General features: G+C 33.6%; 2 protein-coding genes across 4 annotated transcripts in view; both read right to left on the bottom strand.

The window, feature by feature from the left end:
• The window catches only part of LOC126824577 (uncharacterized), a 33,024-nt gene extending 28,903 nt beyond the window's left edge, over nucleotides 1-4,121 (bottom strand). Inside the window, exon 1 of one of the 2 annotated variants that reach the window (XM_050553824.2) lies at nucleotides 4,007-4,121. The gene's annotated coding sequence lies outside the window, so the exon portion shown is untranslated. The remainder of the gene's footprint in view (nucleotides 1-4,006) is intronic. The other variant, XM_050553819.2, reaches the window with a different exon arrangement.
• Nucleotides 4,122-16,222: 12,101 nt separating this feature from the next.
• The window catches only part of LOC126824573 (nuclear receptor subfamily 1 group D member 2), a 46,565-nt gene continuing 39,714 nt past the window's right edge, over nucleotides 16,223-23,073 (bottom strand). Inside the window, exons 9-10 of one of the 2 annotated variants that reach the window (XR_007681566.2) lie at nucleotides 17,463-22,718; nucleotides 16,223-17,426 (exon numbers count right to left, since the gene is read on the bottom strand). Coding sequence is in view for 1 of the 2 variants with exons in the window: in XM_050553813.2 (XP_050409770.1) it covers nucleotides 22,708-22,718 (11 nt within the window). In the remaining variant the exon portion in view is untranslated. Of the gene's footprint in view, nucleotides 22,719-23,073 lie in introns of both variants that reach the window. The other variant, XM_050553813.2, reaches the window with a different exon arrangement.

Raw genomic sequence — 23,073 nt, forward strand, 5'->3', positions numbered from 1 at the left:
TTTTAATCGCCAGAATACATAACATTCATCTATAAGCGTTTATATAAGTATTGTTATATACTCTTCAAAAAAAAGTAGGGAATATTCAGAAACAATACAAAACTGCGGAAATGCACTGCTGTTTTTATTAGAAGTAACCAATGTATGTTAATAACAGGCCAATTGCCTACACATGAACATAAACAGTTCATATGGACGACTTATCTGACGGCCCCATCACTGTCAAAAGTGTAAGTGGACGTTTTTTATTTTTTCTTAATAATGAGTAATTGCTCCACCAATCCTCAGACATTCACCAATTCGTCGTGGCATGCTCCTAATCAACCGTCCAATCACGATTTGGGGCAATCTGACCCACTCCTCTTGCAGTGCCACGGCCAATTCTTGCAGTGTTGTCGGTGGACGTTAACGTCGACGAACACGTCTTCCGATCAAATTAAACGTAACACACTAAAGCAAAGATACGCTATACAGTAAATCGTATTCAAGAACCGATAGGAAAGCAAACATGGGTAGGATAAACCAGCAAGCGGCAGTTTTCGTCAACCCTTTCTTGAAGTGTCAAATTTGACAATGAACCCCTCCCACGTGTATGGCGCTATTGCGTGTCGCATATGCAGCTCAGTGATTCTGTTGGGGCGATAAGTTCTTCATCTGTGAACATACTCTCAAAGCATTTCAAGTGTCCATGACTATTTATCATATCACAACCTGCATAGGTATTTGTGTTTCAATATCCCCTACTTTTTCTGAAGAGTATATTTCTATACAGTCTTCTTATTATAATATAATATTACAATAATTACACCTACACACATACCTTACATACTGTACTTATATTATATAACTATTTTTAGGAAAAACCTTTCTATCTAAAGCAGAACAGTAGGACGTTAAACTCCATTTCATTTCATTTCATTTCTTTCTATCTAAAATTGTAATAAAGAGATGCGAGTCTTCGTAACTCTCTCTTGTTTGTTAAAACCATCCGTCACAATTTCAAAGATTAAAAGGATTCTATTTCTCTCAGTTTGTTTTAAATGTTATCCAAGTATAGCGTTATGTTGTTCGAGGAGACTGTGGGTCTTTTTGGTACCATGTATGTTTAAGATGACATTGCACAATAGATTCCTTTATTTTTCCGATTTTATTACTTTTATACATACATGTACATGCTAACTATTTAAATCAATAGTTATGCAATCTTAAACTTTCTTAGAGGCACTATTTTTCCAAAACAGTATTACCATATCTAGATACAAAAATATAGCTTCATTTGGCGAGTAGTGTGTATAATGAAGTCTCTTGAATGGGTCGGGCACGTATAACACGTTTTAGAACACATGATCTCGCTTTTTAATTACAACATTAAACTTGCAATGTTTGGTGTGCGTTTGTGGACATAGATGAACGCGAGTGTAAACATTTATTTAAATAAATACTTTATATATTCATTGGTATTACAGTTAATTCAAATGAAATAGTTTCGTAACAATTTACAACAAGGCTGTATTTGGCATTTGTTTATTTAGGATTTTAATTAGGATAAGAATTTAATGTCATTTACAGTTGTTCTTCCCTTTCTGGCTTAAGTTGTAAAATGCACATGTATTTTATGCGTTTCGGGTCAAATCCCAATGATCAACCATTAACAGTGATAGTGGGACAAAGTTGGCAAAGCGGAGCTCCCGACCACTTCTACCTACTGCATCTCCCGTCCACACATATCTTTTTTTTAAAAGTCAATTTGATCTATTCCTTGCAATTAACCTGTCTTAATTGTTGTGTTACAGGTTATCCTGCAATGACTTCTTGTTTCGTGAGCCATACCCCTATGTCAATACAAACTGTTTAATCACTGATAAACATACAATGAGTTGTGATAAATTTAGTTAAAATCCACTATCTTTCTTTCTGAATATTTTTAATGGAGAAAGTTATTTATGTGTTAAGTGGCCGTTTCTTCTATTTGTCGAAGCGTGAGAGAATTTCTAATTGAATTAATTGACCATGGTGTGTTATATCTTGTACCAAGACAAAGTTTTTACTGACATAAATTCACCTTGAATAGATAATATAGCTTTTAAAGTTCGACTATCTTTACTTCATGGGGGATCGTTATAAATGCAAGGATAATGTCTATATGGAAAGCATGAACATTAATATTTATTCAAATTTCCAACCTTTTAAGCAAAACTGTATGTCGTTAACGCCATTATGCCGATCTTCGAGTCAGTAGATATTACTTAAAGGGGCATTATGGGAGATTAGATAAAGAGCTGACAGTTCTTGCTATAATAGTTAAAAACAATATATATATATAACGTAAATAGAATACGCTGAAAATTACAGTCAAATTGCTTCACTCTGAACCGAGATATTAGCTTTTGAATTTTAGACCAGTCTCGATCATCATTACTAAAGTCGGTAAAAAAATGTATTCCAATCCGATAAATATCGCAGGCTAGCGATGGCATCGAGAGTTGATTATGATCTGGATAAGTTAATTAATGTGTAATTAATAATTTAGGTAACATAGCAGGCCCAAAGAAAGACCTGCAATAGGCACATACCATTATTATTATACATTAAAATATAAAACCCATTTTATTATATCCAAGGTATATGCCCAAGGAATGCCAGAGCGACTGAGCCCAATATTTGTCATATTACCTCACCAAGGCTTGAGCGGTGCCGCTACTAGGATGGGAATTTGATCACGTTAGAATTTTTAAGATACGTATAGGTCTTGGGACATTAGTAAATGTCGATTGCATACAAACGTCATTTAGATTAATGGTATTGGACTTTTGAGTGTATGTAAAAGAATGAACGCATTTAACATTTAATTTGGCCTTACTTGTTTTGAAATACAAATGATAATTTGAGTAGCGTATTACAGCTGTGTAAATCTCTTTGTCAAATTTCAATATGCTTCTTGTGTATGTGCACCTGTAGCTGTCAAAGTTTGATGAAGAACCTTTGTGTAGACAGAATAAAATCGCAATTAATTTAAAATGTGGATATTTGGGCTATCTTCTTCTAGTCGGAAACTGCAAAATCAATATAACTATCAGGTAGTCGAGTATTACCATTAATTTGCGAGCTCTATACGGGAAGTTAGTTCAATTCCCTAAATTAAAAAAAGTGAACTCAATGAGGATGAACGATGGGGGGGGGGGGGCGTATTGATGAAAGTAATCTGTTGTTCCCCAATCCCGTCATTTATTTTACACTGGGCAGTAAAAATGATGTTATGAGACCATGAACCAATGTAAAATGAACACTATAAATAACACAGGGTGAAAAAAAAACGTGCGTAAATTTTCAAGTGCATGAATTTAAGTTACTTTTGAAATGGCGAAAAGGTTTGTTGTCACCAAAATTACAATCGTCAATACCAGTGCCCAATAGCACAAGTGGGCAATAGCTTGGCTGCTACTGCTTTCCAATTAAGGTTTTTTGAGATTCGGAAGCTAAGCGTTGTAAAACTGACTCAAAATAAAAACTTTGATTTTGCTGTGTCCATATTTGTTACTGAATTTATAAATTGGGAAATAAAAATCCAAATAGACAGCACAATGAGAAACTGTTCTTCAAAAGTTATTCAACAAAAGCAGTGTGAAAATGAAATTTTAGGTCGTTGCCTAAGCTATAAATGACTTTGTCAACAAGGTGAATGTTTATTTTTACTTTTTTAGCGTTGAGGTCGCCAGCATACACACCTGTAGCTATGGACTGTGTCCACTCTCGAGCTAATGGATAAAATGACGAGAAAGTTAATCCTCCTGTCATCTGAGGCTACAAATCCGAGATTGATTTTATCAGAAGGTCGTATCGCCATTACCACGCGATAGACAGATCAACCCGTGTCTCCTTGCTATCTTAATTTACACCTGCATTTGTGTTAATAAATATCACCATATAGAATTCTAATTGTATATCAAATATATATACATGAATATATATATTGGTAGTTATATAAATTAAATACACCAGACCTTACCTATGTATCGATGACCAAGAAAACACAAAAGATGTCCTCTCTATATATGTCTCTTCAGTGTATGTCACGCACAAATTGGAAGGAATATTTTTATAATAGTTAAGCTCACATAGCTCGCCTTTGTTATAATAGAGCCCGTGAATGATATTAGAAATGTCATTCGTAAAGCGACAAGACAAGATCTTTCAACAGCTCTTGTCACACATGGTTGAGCAATAAGCAGCAAGCTGCCCCTGGCAAGATCAACACAATTGATAAAATTTGTCGAATAAATATCAATTTAGATTCGTGTATTGAATATAAATTCCAGTACTTCTTTTCTAGGGGCACTAAGCCATTCCAAAGTAAAGGTATTAAGATAGAGTTCATTATTACCGGGTCCCTTTTACTACAGAATAGTAATTTTAAATGGTCCATATTACCTTATTTGGTCGACAAGAGTGTCTATGGCGTACAAAACTGAACTGTTTTGATACGGATGATCATAATATGTGATTCCTAGTTTTGGCTATGCCAAATATTATATAATAAATTGTCATACGTGGTTTTCAAAATGTGTAATTAAAACTAAATATAGCAAAATCTTTGTTTCAAACAGGCTGATATTTATTTCTCAAAATTAGCACATTTGAATTTTATTTCTGACACGTTAAAAGGGTTTTAAAAGTCTGAAGATCATTTCATGATTTATATGCAATTAAAATATTTTAAAACAAATTAAATATGCACATAACAATCATTTTTAGAAAGGCAATATTAATAATTGTTGAAAATACAATATGAAACATGGGTCGCGTTCCACATGGTTCTGCTACTGGACCTAATTACTTTTGCAATTGTGACAATGCACAAGCAAATAGGCCCTACTGCTGGTAATCTGATAATTTGAAAATTAAATAAACAACATGCAAAATCATTATGCTTTTTAAATCCCAATAAAAATCCTCTCGGTCTTATACTTATTATATTAATGACCCTGTTGTATAGGTAATATTAAACATCTCTTGAGTAGTCAAGATTTCGGAACATACTGTTTTTATTAATACCCGTTTTGACCACGTTCATCTTAAGATCAAACCTGGCCATCGACTCTTCAAAACATTTAGATTGACGTGAAAGCTTGAGATGTGATAAATGGTATACTTTGTACATTTGCCGACAATCTTTATGCCGAAAATGGGACACCAGAGGAATACTAGAATGCCTTTTGACACTGTAGTAATTTGGTTTATAGGCTAAGAATTTGTCCTTTGTGATGTCTTCCCTGTGGGATATCAGTATATTAAATACTAACCATAGAGTAAGACCAAGGTTGTAGTTTTGTTATTAAAGATACTGTATATATTATATATCTTAATTAACAAATCTTTAGCAATATTTTACAAATTATATCCGCTTCGTTAAGCGTTTAATTATACTATTCAAAAAAAGTAGGGGATATTTGATTTTGGGGGCATAATACTAAAATATGCAAATGACTACGAAAAAAGTCACTATAGAACCTAACAGAAGAAACATTTCCAGTTACATGTGACGCCCAAACGCACCAATAGCTACCGCATGGAATGCAGGTAATGCTTGGAATCATCATGGGGGTCCAACCCAAGATTTGCACGACTCTGACTTTGAATGTTACAGTCATTGTGGCATTGAATTCCAGGGTGGAAACATCAGTTTAATTGTTTTAGTGACCAGAAAACAAATTTTGATATGCGTCGGCTTACCCAAAATGAAAGGTTACGTGCCCTTGGCATGCTACAGATCGGCACAACACAGGCGGTTGTGGCGCGGACGATGAATGTTTCTCAGTCTGTCATAAGCAGGCTATGGTCCAGATACCGTGATACACAATCTGTACAGGACAGACCACGCTCAGGTCGACCAAGGGCGACAACTCAAGCCCAGGATCGATTTATCCGTACCTTGGCCTTGAGAAATCGTGTCATCACAGCAAATCAGATCAGCGCTCGTCTTCAAACAGACACTGGTGTGAGAGTGAGTGGCCAGACGATTCGGAATCGACTGCATAGGGGTCACCTTCGCGCCCGACGTCCTCGCGTGATCCCTTGTTTGAGAGATCATCACATTCAGGCAAGACGTCGTTGGTGTAGGGATCGTCAACACTGGGATAATCGACGCTGGAGCAATGTGATGTTTTCAGATGAGTCAAGGTTCACTGTTGATTTTTTGGACAGACGTAGGAGGGTGTGGCGTGGTCGAAACGAGCGCTTCCAAGACGTTAACGTCATCAGACATGATCGATTTGGGGGTGGTTCTGTTATGGTGTGGGGAGGCATCACTGTTGCTGGAAGAACGGCTTTACATGTTGTTGCAGGGCGTGTTACAGGCCAGTACTACCGGGACAACATCTTGGCAGTCCATGTTGTGCCGTTTGCACGACGTCATGGCCGCCGTTTCATCTTCCACGATGACAACGCAAGATGTCACAGGGCCAGGATCGTTACAGGTTACCTCCAACAACAGAACATCACCACATTACCTTGGCCAGCACTGAGTCCCGACCTCTCCCCCATCGAGCATGTCTGGGACATGCTTGGACAGAGGTTACGTCAACGTCAACAACGTCCTGCCAATGTCCAAGAACTTGCTGCTGCGTTGCAACAGGAATGGGACAATCTGGACCAAAATGACCTTAGACGTCTCATTATGAGTATGCCACGTCGGATCAATGCTTGTTTGGCAAACAGAGGAGGATTTACCCGTTACTGACTTGGTTGTGATGCTGTGGTAACTTTGCTGTTTGACCCCGGGTATCATTTTACCCTTATAATGGTCAGTCTGTGCCTTACTTAGTCTAACGATCATTTGGAATAAATCGATGAATGTGAACTTCATTTCATTTTGTCATTTGTTTCTTCGTCAGTTTCATTAGGTGACTTTAATAACACTTAAAAATCAAATATCCCCTACTTTTTTTGAATAGTATATTTCGATCTATCACACTGCCTATAAACGATTTATCTTTTCAAAACACATTTGATACCCCATGTCTGCAACACAAAATAGTGATTTTCCAGTTTCCACATTCCCATTTTATCGATGGGTGAAATAACTGTAAAATGGATAATCGAGACTTTGTTTGCTATGGTAGAAATGACAATCGAGGCTAAACTAAAACTGAATCGCTAATATCTAGGTTCAGGGTGGAGCAATTTGACTGAAATTTTCAGCATATTCACTTTTCATTATCTATTTTTAAACTATTTTGTCATCTCTTTATCTAATCTTATCTATTTCCGCTTGAAAGAAGATTTTATGTTCCGTTTTACGGGGATGCTGTTTAAAATTTAAATCAGATTAAAGGGGATCTTGACAAGTTGACCATTGTGCAAAAATGTATTTTGACTTAAACCACTCTTCAAGTTTCTAAGTTATAAAAGTATGCTTTCTGGGAAAACTACACTAAGATTCAAATGAATTTCAGGGCGGATAACTATAAAAATATTGACACGGGAGGTCATGTTTTTTTTATATATATTTTACCTCCAATTCTGTCTGGGTAATGTAAGCATATTGTATGTTGACACTGGTCATGCAGTGTAGACCAATACAGACTCGTGTTAAATAAAACTGGGATTCTTGAAGGTGATAATAGGTTAACTACTGGGTTTAACCCGCGGTTCTGGAAATAATAGAGTGAGAGAGAGTGAGAGAGAGCTGCGGTTTAAAGTCCACTCGGCACAAACTAGTAAATTTTTATTTCAATAATTCGTCTGCGCGTAGGGAATGTTTGGCAGTGGGGGGGGGGGGGATCTGGAGGAAACCCACGAGGTTATACAGGATATCCTACCCCTCGTCACGTACAAACTTGCAGGGATTCGAAGCCACGTCATTTGACTCAGTGACAACCATATGATCTAAATCACGCGTGTTAGACCACTTGACCACTGAAACCCCTTGGAAATAGGGGGGGGGGGCGAATGGTTAGCACGTGCGCGCTGTATCATAAGACCTGTCACTGAGTCAACTGGCGTGGTTTCGAATCCCCGGTTGTACGTGACAAGGAGTAGGGTCGCCTGTCCAACCTCGTGGGTTTTCTCCGGGTCCTCCGGTTTCCTCCCACTGCTAAAGACCCCTACGCACAAGCGAATTATTGAAATAAAATTAAACCATATGTTAGTCCCGAAATGACCTAGTTTGTGTCGAGTGGACGTTAAACCACATTTCTCTCTCTCTCTCCCTTGGAAATACTAAGTGGAAAATATACATGTGCTAACAAAAGTGTAACTTTTACAGGTACGTAAGTGACAATCATGGAGTCATCGTGTGCCATCTACCTTTATTCGTTTATGGGTCGCATGAAATGTGAGTTGAGTTAAACCATTATCTGGACAACAATATGTGAATTGGGAAAATTATGGCCCGATTCCAGGCGGTAATATATTATATTACAAATACCTCAAAGAATACGTTCAAGCTTATAACCGTGAAAAACCTGATTCATGATACACGAGGATTGTAAGTTTTATTAACTACTTTCAGTACCAGTGTATTGAACTATTGCTGTACTTTGTATAATAAAGCGGCCTTTGGATTAGTCTAGTTCTTTGTATTCGTTATCTCATCTCTATTTTTCATTGGCTTATAAAAGAGACCATAATTTAAGAGTCTGCACTAACCGGGATAATGAAGACGGGTGGGGTGGGGTATAAGTAAGTCAAAAAACGTTGATTATCTTGTCTTTAATTTACCCCCTTTTCTTGGTTAACCCTTCTGATTGCATTATGTCCAAGTATAAATTCAAATACTCCGGAAACTGTCGGGATTTGTCGAGCAATGCCAATTGGTAAAGAAGAATTCAAAGACATTAATTTGCTATTAAGTCGGATCCAAAATATTTCTTACATTACGGAATAACCTAACCCTTCGTCTACGTCACCGAGCTTGGGTTAATCAAGACGTTAGAGTTGTATTACGTAAGAGATAAATCTTAAATCTGCTGTTGCAGGGTTGTCTTGGCTTCAAGAGGCAATCCCATAAATAACTATCTATCCCATCGGATGACCGTGATATTGAATGGATTATAACAGTCGAGTCATTTAATAATTTAACGTTAACATGGGTAATCGATTTTTTGTTTATTATTGTAGCTACGGTACTTGACAATCGAGACTGTCTTGTCAAAACTACAAACACCCATAACTTCCTTTGCCCGAAATTTTTAATATGCTCCTATATTCATTTTTCATAATCTATTACTATAGCAAAAACGACCAGCTCGTTATCTAAATCTTACACAATACATATTTTAACAGTTTGTATATTGCAATATTTATCACACCTGAAAACGATTCTACCTAAGGAATGTGTAGGATGAAAATAAAATGTATGACACTGAAATATGTATGTATAATATGACAAGTTGGACAATAAAGTGTCTTCTTGTCATAATTTCCTCTTTTTAAAAATAAATATTCATAAATATGGTGTGAATCATCCATAAAAATGGTTCAATGACCGTAACGCTATAATAAAGACTTATTCGGGAAGCAGTGGTTACGAGCACTATCGAGTTTATAACCACTGCTACACATTATTATGGTAAAGTGGTGTTTTCGATTAGCTACCCTCCAAAGATCGGTTATATTTGTTTGCTTATTAGAAGTATAAACATCTGATTTGGTTATATTTATATATTTATTCTTATAGATCTACATGGATCTTTTGGGTACTATATTGAAAATTTTATCTGCTTACCATTTTACTTTTTAAAAAAATGACTGAGATATCAGCTGTGCCAATACTATGTCTGTAGAAATATGGCTAAGATCCTCCTATCGTATTCGGCAAAATTACCAAAAAGGCCAAAATGGCACGGATTTTCAATTCTGAAATCAATAATAAACAACGGTTTGTAAATGTTGCATTTTGCCAAGAATTACAATTTTGAGACTGTTTTTCAAGTGTTTAATGGGAGGGAGATTCCATGTTTGAGAGTAATGATCTGAAAAGGCAAAATCCATTAATAAGATTTGTTCCTTTCTTTCGTATAAATTATCAACTATTTTATGATCTGATTTTTATCACATGATCACTATTCTATGGTCTAAATTTTTTTATAACATGATCACTATTTTATAATTTGGTATGTTATCACATGATCACTGTTTTATGATCTGATATTTTATCACATGATCACTATTTTATGGTCTGATATTCTATCACATGATCACTATTTTATGATCTGATATTTTATCACATGAATACTATTTTATAATTTGGTATGTTATCACATGATCACTGTTTTATGATCTGATATTTTATCACATGAACACTATTTTATAATTTGGTATGTTATCACATGATCACTGTTTTATGATCTGATATTTTATCACATGAACACTATTTTATGGTATGATATATTTTATCACATGATCACTATTTTATGGTCTGATACTTTATCACAAATCATGATCACAAGACATTTTATCATCAATATAGTCATCTTTCATGATCTGATATTTTATCACATGATCACTAAGTAGGCCAGTGCTTGGAATTTCAATGAGTCTATAGAGTTGATTTGAATATGCTATTAGATAAAATAATTATTTTCTTGGCGAAAGTGACAACGTCTCTTTAAGCTCAAGTCCGTTAATTCAATACATTTTGATGCGCCTGATAATTATATTGTCACAATTGGTATGTTAATTTGCTATGTATAATTGTGACATGGTTATTTCTGTGATTTAGGGTACCTAATTAATTTGGTACATGGCTAAAGGGAATATTTATTTCTTTTAAAGACATTTATTAAGGGTTGTACAGGTTTTGGTTAATAAAGTTTAATTATTTTCAATGTATATGCGTTGTTTTTTACAGAACGATTGTTGGTATGTCTGATTGGATGTTTGAGTGAATAAAAGTTTCTTGGTGTAGAAATTAGAAAAGTTTGTCAGAGAGGTTTAAAATAAGTTACAGGATAGACATGGCTATTTTCTCTACTTAGATCAGAGAGATTTTAAAGGACCAGACATGACTGTTTTTCAATATCTACGGTAACACCAATAGCTGGCTTTAGATACGTAGAACCTGGTAAATAAATACGATGTATTGAAATGTGAATCCGTTCCTTGATGAAATAACATTTAACCGGTAATGTCTAGGTGACCGATATAAATCATATTTCAACCCAGTGGTAACTTTGTGAATCATATTGTAGTTTAATCTTGGTGAACTTTGTGAATCGTACGCATGTAGTCTTGGTGAAATATTTCAATCTTGGTGAAGTTTTAATACAACTAGGGAGTCTAGGTGAATCCGGGAAATAGATCTGTGACATGTGAAGGTTTTGTGTTTTCCGAGAATTTGTGTTCGGGTTTAAAGTGTTTTAAAAAACCAACTTACGCGATTGGGACGGTGAAATTAAGACGGAGAATTAATCTGAATGCTAACCAGGAGGATTGATTAGAATTAAAGCAACAGAGTATTAAATGCCGGAATGAACTGTAACTTTGTAATTTTGTAAAAAAAACCTCTTAAATTGTATATGTAAATTGATTGTACAGTATACATATTTAAAATAAATAAATTAGTTGTGTTGTTTGTTGGAAATTTGGAAAAGGGGACAATTAAGTTAAAGAACCTGAGGTCATTTTGTGACATATATAAACATGGCGCGTTGAACAACCTTCATATAATACATCTCAGCCCCGTGTATTCCTTGACCTTGTTTACCGGGTGTACTCACTGAAGCAAATCCATTCATTTCACATCACATCTGTATGTATTTTAGTTCATAACAGCTAAATAACTTTAAATATGGCAATATACACATCAAGAACGTCATTTGTTTGTCCTAAAAAAATTATTTAATGTAAAATATTATGCAACATTCCTCAAACGATTATCATTTGAAATGTTGACCCAGTAAGCCAAAAATGAAAGTGAAATAGTAAACAAGGTTTAATCTTTTAATTAAAAAATCTAATCTTATTGAGTTTGTCCATCACTAATCGAAATAACAAATTATATCTACCCAATTCACTACATTATTAAATTGAAATAAAACAAAAGGTTTTTCGCTTTTAAATTCTCAATATTTTTGACGAGAATTCTATATTGTTGATCAAAACAAGTTATTAACATGATTCTACGTGTGTTAGAATGTTAAGCGTGGGTATGAACTAACGCTTATACGTTTATTATCTATCATGGCTAATAAATATTTCATTTTTTTGATGAAATCACCCAGTTGGATATTGCTATGTGTTAGGTGTCTGGGCCCTGTTTCTTGAAATCTTAACTAAAGATAAAATCCAAATTTTAGTAGATTCTTCAATTTTGATTGGCTAAGCACTAAAATCAATCTAATATTATCCAATCAAATTAATAAAATTTGGATTTTATCGTAGTTAAAATTTCGTGAAACAGGCCCCAGATCGGATGGCAGTATAAGGGGGGTAACTCCAATTTATGATCGTCCACCGGGCAGACAAGTTAACGATGTCAAGTGGGCTCGGCCTGGAGGCTTGATAAAATCCGATTATACACCAAATTATTTTGAAACTATTGCACAATGGTTAATAATAATCGGTAACGGAACTGAAATTCATGAGATATTTCAAACTCTTGACCTAGAAATGTGTTTGCTAATTCTTTGTGTCAGATATTGCGAGAAATGATTCCTTTAATTGGCGTAAAAAAAAAGAATCACGGTTAAAAATAGAAGGTAAGAATTCCCCCCCAAAAAAGCCTAATTAGAACAAAGGTAGGGAAGAGTGGTATTTTCATATTGCTGCTATATAGGGACGGATAGGAACGGTCAGCGGGCAGGCGTACGATCAGGGATCGTTTCTAATACTAGGAACTATTTGCTAATATGCTTAGAGACTTAGCCTACTTCAATGCGTGTAACTTCTTACTTAAAGAACAATATTGGTGCCAGTCATTATCACATATTTGATAGAACTGGTTAAACACATTCCAAATATTATTTTATCACAGAGATCATTGCTACGATAGAGCCGTAATCAATGCTTCAACAATCGGAAATGACAAACGCAAAAGGAAAACACGAGTAATCCCTCTATATAACTGATTGAAGTGACGGGTGATAACAGGTACATGGGCGAATTTCTGCCCACTAATAATTCCTTTGAAGACCAAAAGTTGTTATATGAGACTGTGAGAGGATATCTGATAATTCAAAAAAGTAATTGAATGTCATTAGATAAGAGAACACAAATAAAGTAGAAACAGTCCGTACATTCACGCGTGTTTATTCATTCTATCCCTATAAAAACATGGTAATGCACGGACTTTTTCTATTTTTCTTTCATGTTCTCTAATCTAGTAACAGTCAATTTTTTTTTATGAATTGTCAGATATCCTTTCACAGTCTCACACAACAACTTTTGGTCTTCGAAGGAATTATTAGTTGGCAGAAATTCGCCCATGTACCTGTTATCACCCGTCACTTCAATCAGTTATATAGAGGGATTACTCGTGTTTTCCTTTTGCATTCGTCACTTCCGATTGTTGAAACATTGATTCCACATCTATCGTAGCAATGATCTCTGTGATAAAATAATATTTGGAACGTGTTTAACCAGTTCTATCACATATATGATAATGACTGGCACCAATATTGTCCTTTAACTTCTTAAGTATACATATTTTCCAGTCTGGTTTCCCCTTACCAAGTCTAGTCGTTCGGATGGAACAAAAAAAAACGAGTTCCCGTGTTAGCCGGCACGTACCGAAAGAATTCAATTGCTGTCAGGTTAAAATTTTCCTCATAGCAACGACACATGCCCGTCTTCACTGGCCCGTTAGCCCTGTTGGTGCAGAGCAGTTGGGCGTTAAACCTCATTCCATTCATTCATTCATTCATTCATCGTTAGTTACTTACATAATATGGGCATATAAGGGTATTAATTTGTTAAGACGTGGTGCTATACTAAACAAGTGTCATGAATCCTGTCGATATTCTATGGTGATTAGAGTAAAAAGCCTACTGATATGAGGAGAAATTTGACATTCAAATTATAGGTGCAGAGGGCATCATCTTTTAAAGAGTTATTGGTGGGGAAACAGGTTCCACTGCGCTCAATTTGAACTGTTCGCCAAACTGTTAAAGAATATAGGCCTAATTGATTTGAAATTACATTAATTGAATATAAATCACTTTATTTATACTTTATATTTTACAATATGGTTATTTACCATGTTCAGTAAATTCATTATATTCAAAAATAATATAGCTTGAAAGTAATACTGCGTAAGAGTGTGAATATTGAGGACAGCTGACATACGCTTTGAAAATAAACTTTAAGGATTTAATGAGCGTGCCACATTCGAGTCAGTCATAAAACCCCAATGTGCCAGAATACAGAATTTAAGAACATACACAGTCAAATAAAAACATGCTATTATATTAGTAATTTCACATCGCCATCGTTACCGGTATGTGTTTTAGTTTGTTTTTTTTTTAAAAATAGAAAGTAATAAAGCCTTGGACTCCTCGGAGTTAAAGCGAGTGTTGTTAGTATTACTGACTTATACTGTGTACGTAACATAGGCCCACTGGCTGCCTGGTAGTGGTCACACCCGGCTGACTGCCGTTGCTTAACAAGATATTTTACATGTTCATACCACGTCTGCCTAGTAGGAGACGGCAAGGCTGTGGACAGTTTTACTAGACCAGCTATAGTTGCCGTTGTGGTCAAGTACAGTCCATGTTTGACCAATTGTTAATTAAGATAGCCTACACGCACTTTCACTGACATGTACGCATTTAAATCAACATTGATGTTGTGATCTTACTGGCAAAAGATGGGCTTCTGATATCCAATATTTAAAACAAAATAAACATTTTACCATTGGTACATGAATGGTGTACCATAATGTGTTTCAGCACCATTTGTAACAAGGGACTCGAAGGATGAGGCTAGACATATTCCACAAGTCATGTCAAACGGTGACCGCATATTCTTATCTGGGGGAGCATGCACAATAAATACTATCAGTGTAGACTGGAATAACCAGACACTATAGATTGCCATTCGATTGAGACTTCTTGCGTATTTCGCTAACATAACTGATTTGAAATTTTATATACATTCATATTACATTATATGTGTTGTGACCCATTTGTGTCAATTTCTAGGTCCCAAATATTAGCGATTTAGCTCCTTCAATTTGTGATGAAAAGTATTTTGATTGGCCACATTTTATCAAGGACCATATCCCGGCTTTTAGAGTTATCTACATTTTAGTGGTGTTAATAAAGTGTGTGCTTAAATAGAGAAAGAGAGAAATGGGGTTTAACATCCACTCGACTCAAACTAGATCATTTTGGGACTAACATATGGTTCAATTTTATTTCCACAATTCGTTTGTACGTAGGGGTCTTTAGCAGTGGGAGGAAATCGAAAGAACCGGAGAAAACCCACGAGATTGGACAGGCGACCCTACTTCTTGTCATGTACAACCGTGGATTCGAAACCACGTCAGTTGACTCAATGACAGACCTTGTGATACAATAAGCACACACTAACCATTCGGCCATCCACCCAAACCCCCCCGCCGTGTGCTTAAATAAAATCTGCCACTAAGTCAAGTGTCCTGCTTACGATTCCAGACTTGGAATATGGTGACTGCCTAACTTCTTAGGTTTAATTTCAATTCTTCCAATGTTAAAGATCCTGCCCAAGCAAATTACATGTATTGGATTAAAAATTTACCATGTTTGTCTCAAAATGAGTTTGTGTCAAATGGTGGCTAAACCCCTTTTCTCTCTCTTTCTTTAGGAAACACATTTTTTACTTTCTTAATAATATATTGCAATTATTGTTGGAATTAAGATATTTTTTTAAACCACCCTGAATAATCCCAGTGAACTTTTTCAGTCAGGATCGAACCCTGGAACTCCTGGCTAGTGTGCCAGTGCCTTGCGCACCAAGCCATCGTGGTTGCCTCTTGTCAGGATGGAGGTCCTAGCAAGGAACCATGTCTAGTAACTTGTTCAGGCAAATTAAAGGTCCTGTGTATGAAAGAACCTTTGACAATTGGAATTAGAAATGAGTGGTATGTAGTGCTGTTGTCCTCAAAATACCCCCCATAGCACACTACATAAATGTCTTCATTAGCCAACAGTGGGTCATTAAACCCTTTTTCATTCCAATTCCTTTTTTTTTTAAAGAACTTAAACAGGTGGTGTCAAAAATAGATGAGGTCAATAATCTAATGAACGTAAGAGATATAATCACTTAAATTAAATTTATTCAAACTATGTAGTGTAATATATAATGAGCACTTTATTGGGTTGTATTAATTACCTACATACATACATTATTAGTCCCTGATCGCAGTTTAATGTAACGTATAGGCACAATATAATCAATAATAATTAATAATACACGGACAAACATTCAATATAAGGTGACTGATGAAAAAAGACTTATAAACTATATGAAATAGAGGTAAAAGTAATATATTAGAAATACAGTTGATATTTACTAAATTGCATCTAGATTATTTAGCATACAAAGTATACTTCATAAAATATAATTTACAGCTGCACATAAATTAATACATTTAGTAATATTCTAATATATATAATCTGAGTTATGATTTTAAGGCATCTTTGTTTTAAAAGGTTTCATCATACATGTATACCATAGCTCATCATACATGTATCCCATGGATTATCATACATGTACACCATAGATAATATCATATCATACATGTATCCCATAGCTTTTCGTACATGTATCCTATGGACTATCATACATGTATACCATAGATTATCATAGATGTATTCAATAGCTTAGCATACATGTATACCAAATACAGATCAACATGATTCCACTTCCTAAAAATAACAAAGCAATTAGCAAAAATATCTCAGGTTGGGTGACATGGGACAGAAAGCATGTAAGCTACATTGCTGTATAATTTTTGATAGTCAAACCCAGAAACATGATATAAATCAATAATAATAAAATCAAATACTTGGCCTTAAAAATACACTATTAAAAAAGTATTATATTTGATAAATTTAAAACCTTTATACATGGTTGTATTTGAATAAACATTCATATGTGACGACAATAGAACACTTTGTTTACTTTTGTAAATACCTATACATAATACAATGAATAGCAGTAGATTTTATATACCAGTAGGTTGAAACTCCAATCCAACTTCTAATATTCTCTAAGAATGAATCTCACCGATTCCCTATTTTCCTAACACTACTAGATGAACCTATTACAGAGCCAACTAAGTACTGTATCTTTTCTCCAAAAAACAAAATAAAATAAATGGTGTTTATCGTCCTACTTTTCTGCACCAACAGGGCTAATGAAGATGGGCAAACTTAGCTATGAAGAAAATTTTGCCTGGACAGCAGCACTACAGCATATTCCTATTTTGATTTCCAACTGTTAAGGGGCTTTTTTTTACGTGCATGCCAATGTGTACACGGAACCTTGGTTTATCATCCCATCCAAACGACTATATATTGACGTTGTTCCTTGCCAGGCCTCGATTTTAAATCTGATTGAATCTGGCATTGGTATTCTGATTTTGTTTTCTTAATTAAATAATAAATAATCATATTAGCGTGGATTAAGCGTTATAAATCTAATATTTTCGAGCATTTTTAGTTTAAGTAAGAGTTCATCCATAGTTAGAATTAGGTCACAGTATGTACCAAGAATAGTTCTGTTTATTACATGGTTACACCACACTAGACAAAATAATCTTATTACAACCTGTGCATTTTTTTGTCATGTATTATAATTCAAACTTAATAAAATATACAACAAATTGAACATGTGTAAAAACATGTGTAAATTTTTACTGACAGTAAAATTTGATGCTCCTTAAAAAAAAATACCTATGGTAAATAGGTAATATTAAGTGAAAGTTCTACTTACAACCAAAATCACAATACAAAATGCAATATAAGAATTTTTTTTTAGCACACTTCAATAAAACAATCAATTCAAATAGTTGGATGAATTTAATTAAAATCAAACAAAAGTTTCAGCCCATATTATCTATATTCAAATGAAAACACAGTCCATTTCTCGATTGGACCAAAGATTACCAGATTACCAAAACATTATACTTAGTGATGCATGTCAAAAAATATGTTTAAATTTAAAAACAGTGCTAGTGAATAATTATCTCAGTGAGTGAAATTTATTACCCCTTCCATCCTTTCAATACTTTCAACCATAGTTATTTAGTGCATACTTAATAAGATAATCATAACTGTGCATTTTAAAGGAGTCATTCCAACACATTTTAGTGAATAAAACCATAAAACTGATTAATTCTGTGTAAATTACTCTTATAAATCATTATTCTATAGCTCCATGCAACTATGGTTGCTGGTAGTTTCTTTGTGCAGTTTTGCAAAAAAGTATACCAATACACATCTAGGAAAAGATCTTGGGAAGCTTGCCATAGTCAAAAAAAGCCAAAATGATATTCAGGTCACAGTGTTAATGAGCGAGAATTTCATATTTTCTAAGAAAGTCAAAACATAATTATTTCTATGTCTTTTGCTCAATAGGTTGTCAACTCACTATTTTACAATCATAGGTATCATTCTCACACTTAAAAATCATTCATCCCGGTAATAATAACACAATTACCTCCCTTGTTTTTCTATTCCCCCCTCCCATGGAATAGCTATCTTCAAAAGTTTGAATTTGAAGTTGAAAATGATATTTTTGCCAATTTCTCAACTGGCAGTAGTGAATTATAGGAATAATAGGATTATTCTTGAACAAGGTAGGACTGTTTATAGATACCATCTATTTTAAGGCTTTATTTTAATACATTTTAAAAATATAACTTAAAAATATGAAATTATCACTTTAAGCAATTTGGTAATATCTGAAAGCTTCAATATTTTTATCTGAAACTCTCAGACAAGGTAAATCGGATTTTCTTTGCTTCAAAGCATCTATATAGATTCTTTGTGAAATCTTGGATTGTGCGATATATTATACAATTATGTGTCTTATAAAACTGTCATCTAATATTAATAAAAAAAAAAGAGATCATCAACTCTTTAAACCGGGATTACTGTCTCTCATTCATCATACAAGTTTACATATACAAATAAAGGTATAGTGTAATTATTAGGCACTAAACTATTTGAAAATAAATAGTATGAAGCCTATCTAATGATATGATTATCAATCACAACATATCTTTAATAACTTTATAATTTCGATAATGAATACCAAATATAGATGGCATAAATGTATATCACAAAATGTTATTATTTTATTATAATTATTCTGAGAATGCTACATGACTACCTCTACTCTTTTATCCACCAAGATTACACAGTCTCATGAAAACAAATATAATATACATGTATATGTAGGCCTAGATATGTTACTTATTGACTAAAATATCTATGAAAAGTGGCATTATTTCAGTCAACTGTGCAATATTTAGGGTATACAATGAAACTGTTTAATTGGTATACTGATTATATTCCCACATAAAATATCAATTGATTCATGATTGATGTAATGCTATAAGCTAGGATATAATTGTGTACCAGTACATTTACAATACCAGACTGCAGTGCACATTCATTTATTTCAAAAAGACAATTTGGCAAATGTGATATAATTAAAAATAAAAATATATAACAGGGTGACAAAAATTAAAATATATTTACCAATAATTCTTGCATGGCTGATCAATAAATTCTGTGTAGGTCTGTACATAAACATGAGTGACAGAGATGACACAAACTAGGTCATTTTCGGACGAACATATGGTTCAGTTTTATTTCAGGGGTCTTTAGCAGAGAGAGGAAACCGAAGGATTAAAAAAAAACCCATGAAGGCTTGTCAAGGGATACTACTACTTGTCAGTTGTCACATTGAAGTGAGGGAATTGAAACCAAGAGATAATGTTAAGAGATTGGGCTATTCAAACGTTGAACATCATTTTAAGTGTTTGTGTTATCCAGTTTATGTACAAACCCACAGGATTGAGGACACATAAAATAAGCACTATATGATTTTAAATAACAACAAAAATAAAATTTTAAAATCAACAATAACAATTTAGATATAATATATATATATATATATATATGGCCAAATTATTCAAAAATAATCTTCCTTTGACTACAATATATATGGTAATACAATAAAGTATTCACCAAACCCCGATTAATTTTAAAGAAATGAATTATAAACATTTTTAAATCACAATAAAAATATGTTTAAAATCATTAAATTATCCAGTAATAAGTTCAAGTCAAAGCTAGAATTAATAATGCTAGGCTCCCACTATCACAATTGGTGCTGCGATTGAAATCGTGTTTTTAATCGTGGAGTAATCATGGTGATCCTATCAGTATTATCATATATTGAAGTCAGTCGTATTGATCGTATTCAAACGTATTTGCATGTACCAGATCAATGGGGACAATTCTATCGTAATGCACCACACAACAGTGGGAACCTTGCCTTAGCAAACAACTTCTACCCCAAATACAAAACACCATTTTATTTGGAATACAATAACTTGTTTATTATACATATGGCGCAATGTTTCAACAAGTGTTCTCATATTCCACAATCGTATTCCATATAAAAGTTTTTGTGATTTAATGTGATTTATATCCAAACAAAATTTATTTATCATAGCACTTTTCCCTCAGGTATACTACAAATACCTGGAACCCAATTCAAGAAAACTTAAACATTTCAAAATGCAGTCTTTACAACAAGTCTGGAAATAAAGCACCTGTCACAGACGTTGCAAGGCACAGAGTCAGACTTTGTCAGGCACCATTCTTTGGATGTCTGTCATTTTGGCCTGCACTGATTTGTATTTTTTATTGATTATAGTACTCAGCAAGTGAACCAGCTGTATTCTTACAATATTTGAGTTTTAGTTTTGTTGAATAGTGCCCCAGCCTTTTAATAAAATTAGCAAATTTTAAGCAAAAGTTGTGTTACACACTATTATCTTTATTTTATAGAAAATCAAAATCAAAGACTTAAAGATGTCCCCTTGATTGCAACATAAATAGCACTGACCTTAAGCAAATAGTAAAATCAATAATTTAATAGTAAGAGAAAGAAAAATTAAATATACTTTCAAGGGCATAAATTATATATACTTTCAAGGGCATAAATTAAATATAGTTTCAAGGGCATAATGAAATAACAAACTGAATATACAGATCCCATATATAGACAACAATGAATTAAATACCAGTACATGTACATGCAATGTTTAACAACATCATCCCTGATATATTTATACATTATATATCATGCTTTTAGCACTTTTTGGTAACCTAGTTGAGAGAACAAATTCTCTCTTTGACCCAAATGAGTTTCCATTTAAAATTTAACAATATTTATTGCAGAATCAAGCCATAAAATGTACAGGTTAAAATTAGAATAAAACATCTTTGTGAAGGGCTATTTACAATGTAATGATTAGATGATCTGACTACATGGTAATATAATTTGAGTGTTCGAAAGTAGGAAATTGCCCTTAAGATCGATCCATTTTATTAAGGATTTGCCTTATCATTTATCTAACACTATTTATCATAAACTGTCAACATTAAAGAAAACAAACTACTCTTAAAGATACATTATGCACAATTTCTTGCTATAATAGTTCAAAACTAGAAAATAAAAGATCAATATATTGAAAATTTTAGTTAAATAAAATTATTATGAACAAAGTTATAAATGACTACGGTACTTTTTGTGGGTTTCAGACAGTGTATGCCATCAAATCTGTATTAAATTTGAATTACTTTTAATTTTCTGACAAGTTCAGCCATATGGCAGGCATTATCTAATCCACTCAATAATTTTAAGCTATCTGATGGTCTAAAGAGTTGATTATGGGCTTTCCATGTCAATAAATGTCTAAAACACTGAAGCCAGAAAAAACCCTGGCAATAGGCTAGTTTAGCTTGTGCATAATGTATCTTTAAGGGTCTCCTACTTATCTGCACTCAAAAAGCTATTCCCCTTTATAATACTAATTACGATTACATTATTTTTTTATTGCATGATATTCCATTGAAGTTTTCTATACATTGTAAAAAAAAAAAAATTAAGTAAAATATTTTACAACCATTACAGTAAATAAATCACCCTGATCTCAACATTATTTTATTTTGTGGTTTCATCACAAACTGAAACTATCAACAAAGGGTAAATATAAGTTCACAAACATAACAAAAAATATTTTTATAATCTAGACATATGGTAGACTTTCAAGGGAAACTGTTGACGGAATTCGCCTGAGAGAAATAAAGAATTCTATTTTCATTTTAGTCTTTACCCAGATCAAGTTCAGCAGTTGGCCAGGCCTTTATATTACAATTATTAGATAAAACAATTGACTTCATCAAACAGTCACAGAGATTTAATAAACTAACTCTCCTGGTGCAACCATAACTCTAAATCAAGAGTATTGGGTCAATACTAAATACATTTAACAAATAATCTTTTGAAATACATATTCTGATCTGTCCAAAAACACTACTGTCATCCAGCTATGGAACAAATGCTAATAAAACAACTACTAAGGAATTTCCAAAGATTCTTCTTGTAATTTTGGTAATTATATATTTCTTGTACAAGTTGAGGTCGTATTATTACGGTTGAAGATAATTCATACTGTCTCATTTCAGTCAACTAATCTGATTTTGATCAGCCGTTACCTAGAAAGAGAAAATTAGAAATTAAATATCTTATTGTTGCATCTTTTTAATGGAACTCTAAAGCTTGGAAATTGACAAAACTATCCGGGTTTAAGTGATCTAAAATCTCTAACTCAATATTTTTCATAATATTTGAAATTAAAAACACGAATTACAATTCAATATTGGTCAATTTCAATCAATATTGATGCTGTTATCTTCCCATGAAAATACAGAATTCTAATAACCAATATTTAAGACACAATTAACAGTTTATAATCAGTACACAAGTCATGTATTCTATGGTTTAGGGTGTCATTTTGTAATGAACAATAAAAAAATATTCTACAAGACAATGTAGAAGTAATTAGTAAAG

Source organism: Patella vulgata, chromosome 6 (genome assembly GCF_932274485.2).
Source record: "Patella vulgata chromosome 6, xgPatVulg1.2, whole genome shotgun sequence".
Lineage (NCBI taxonomy): Eukaryota > Metazoa > Mollusca > Gastropoda > Patellidae > Patella > Patella vulgata.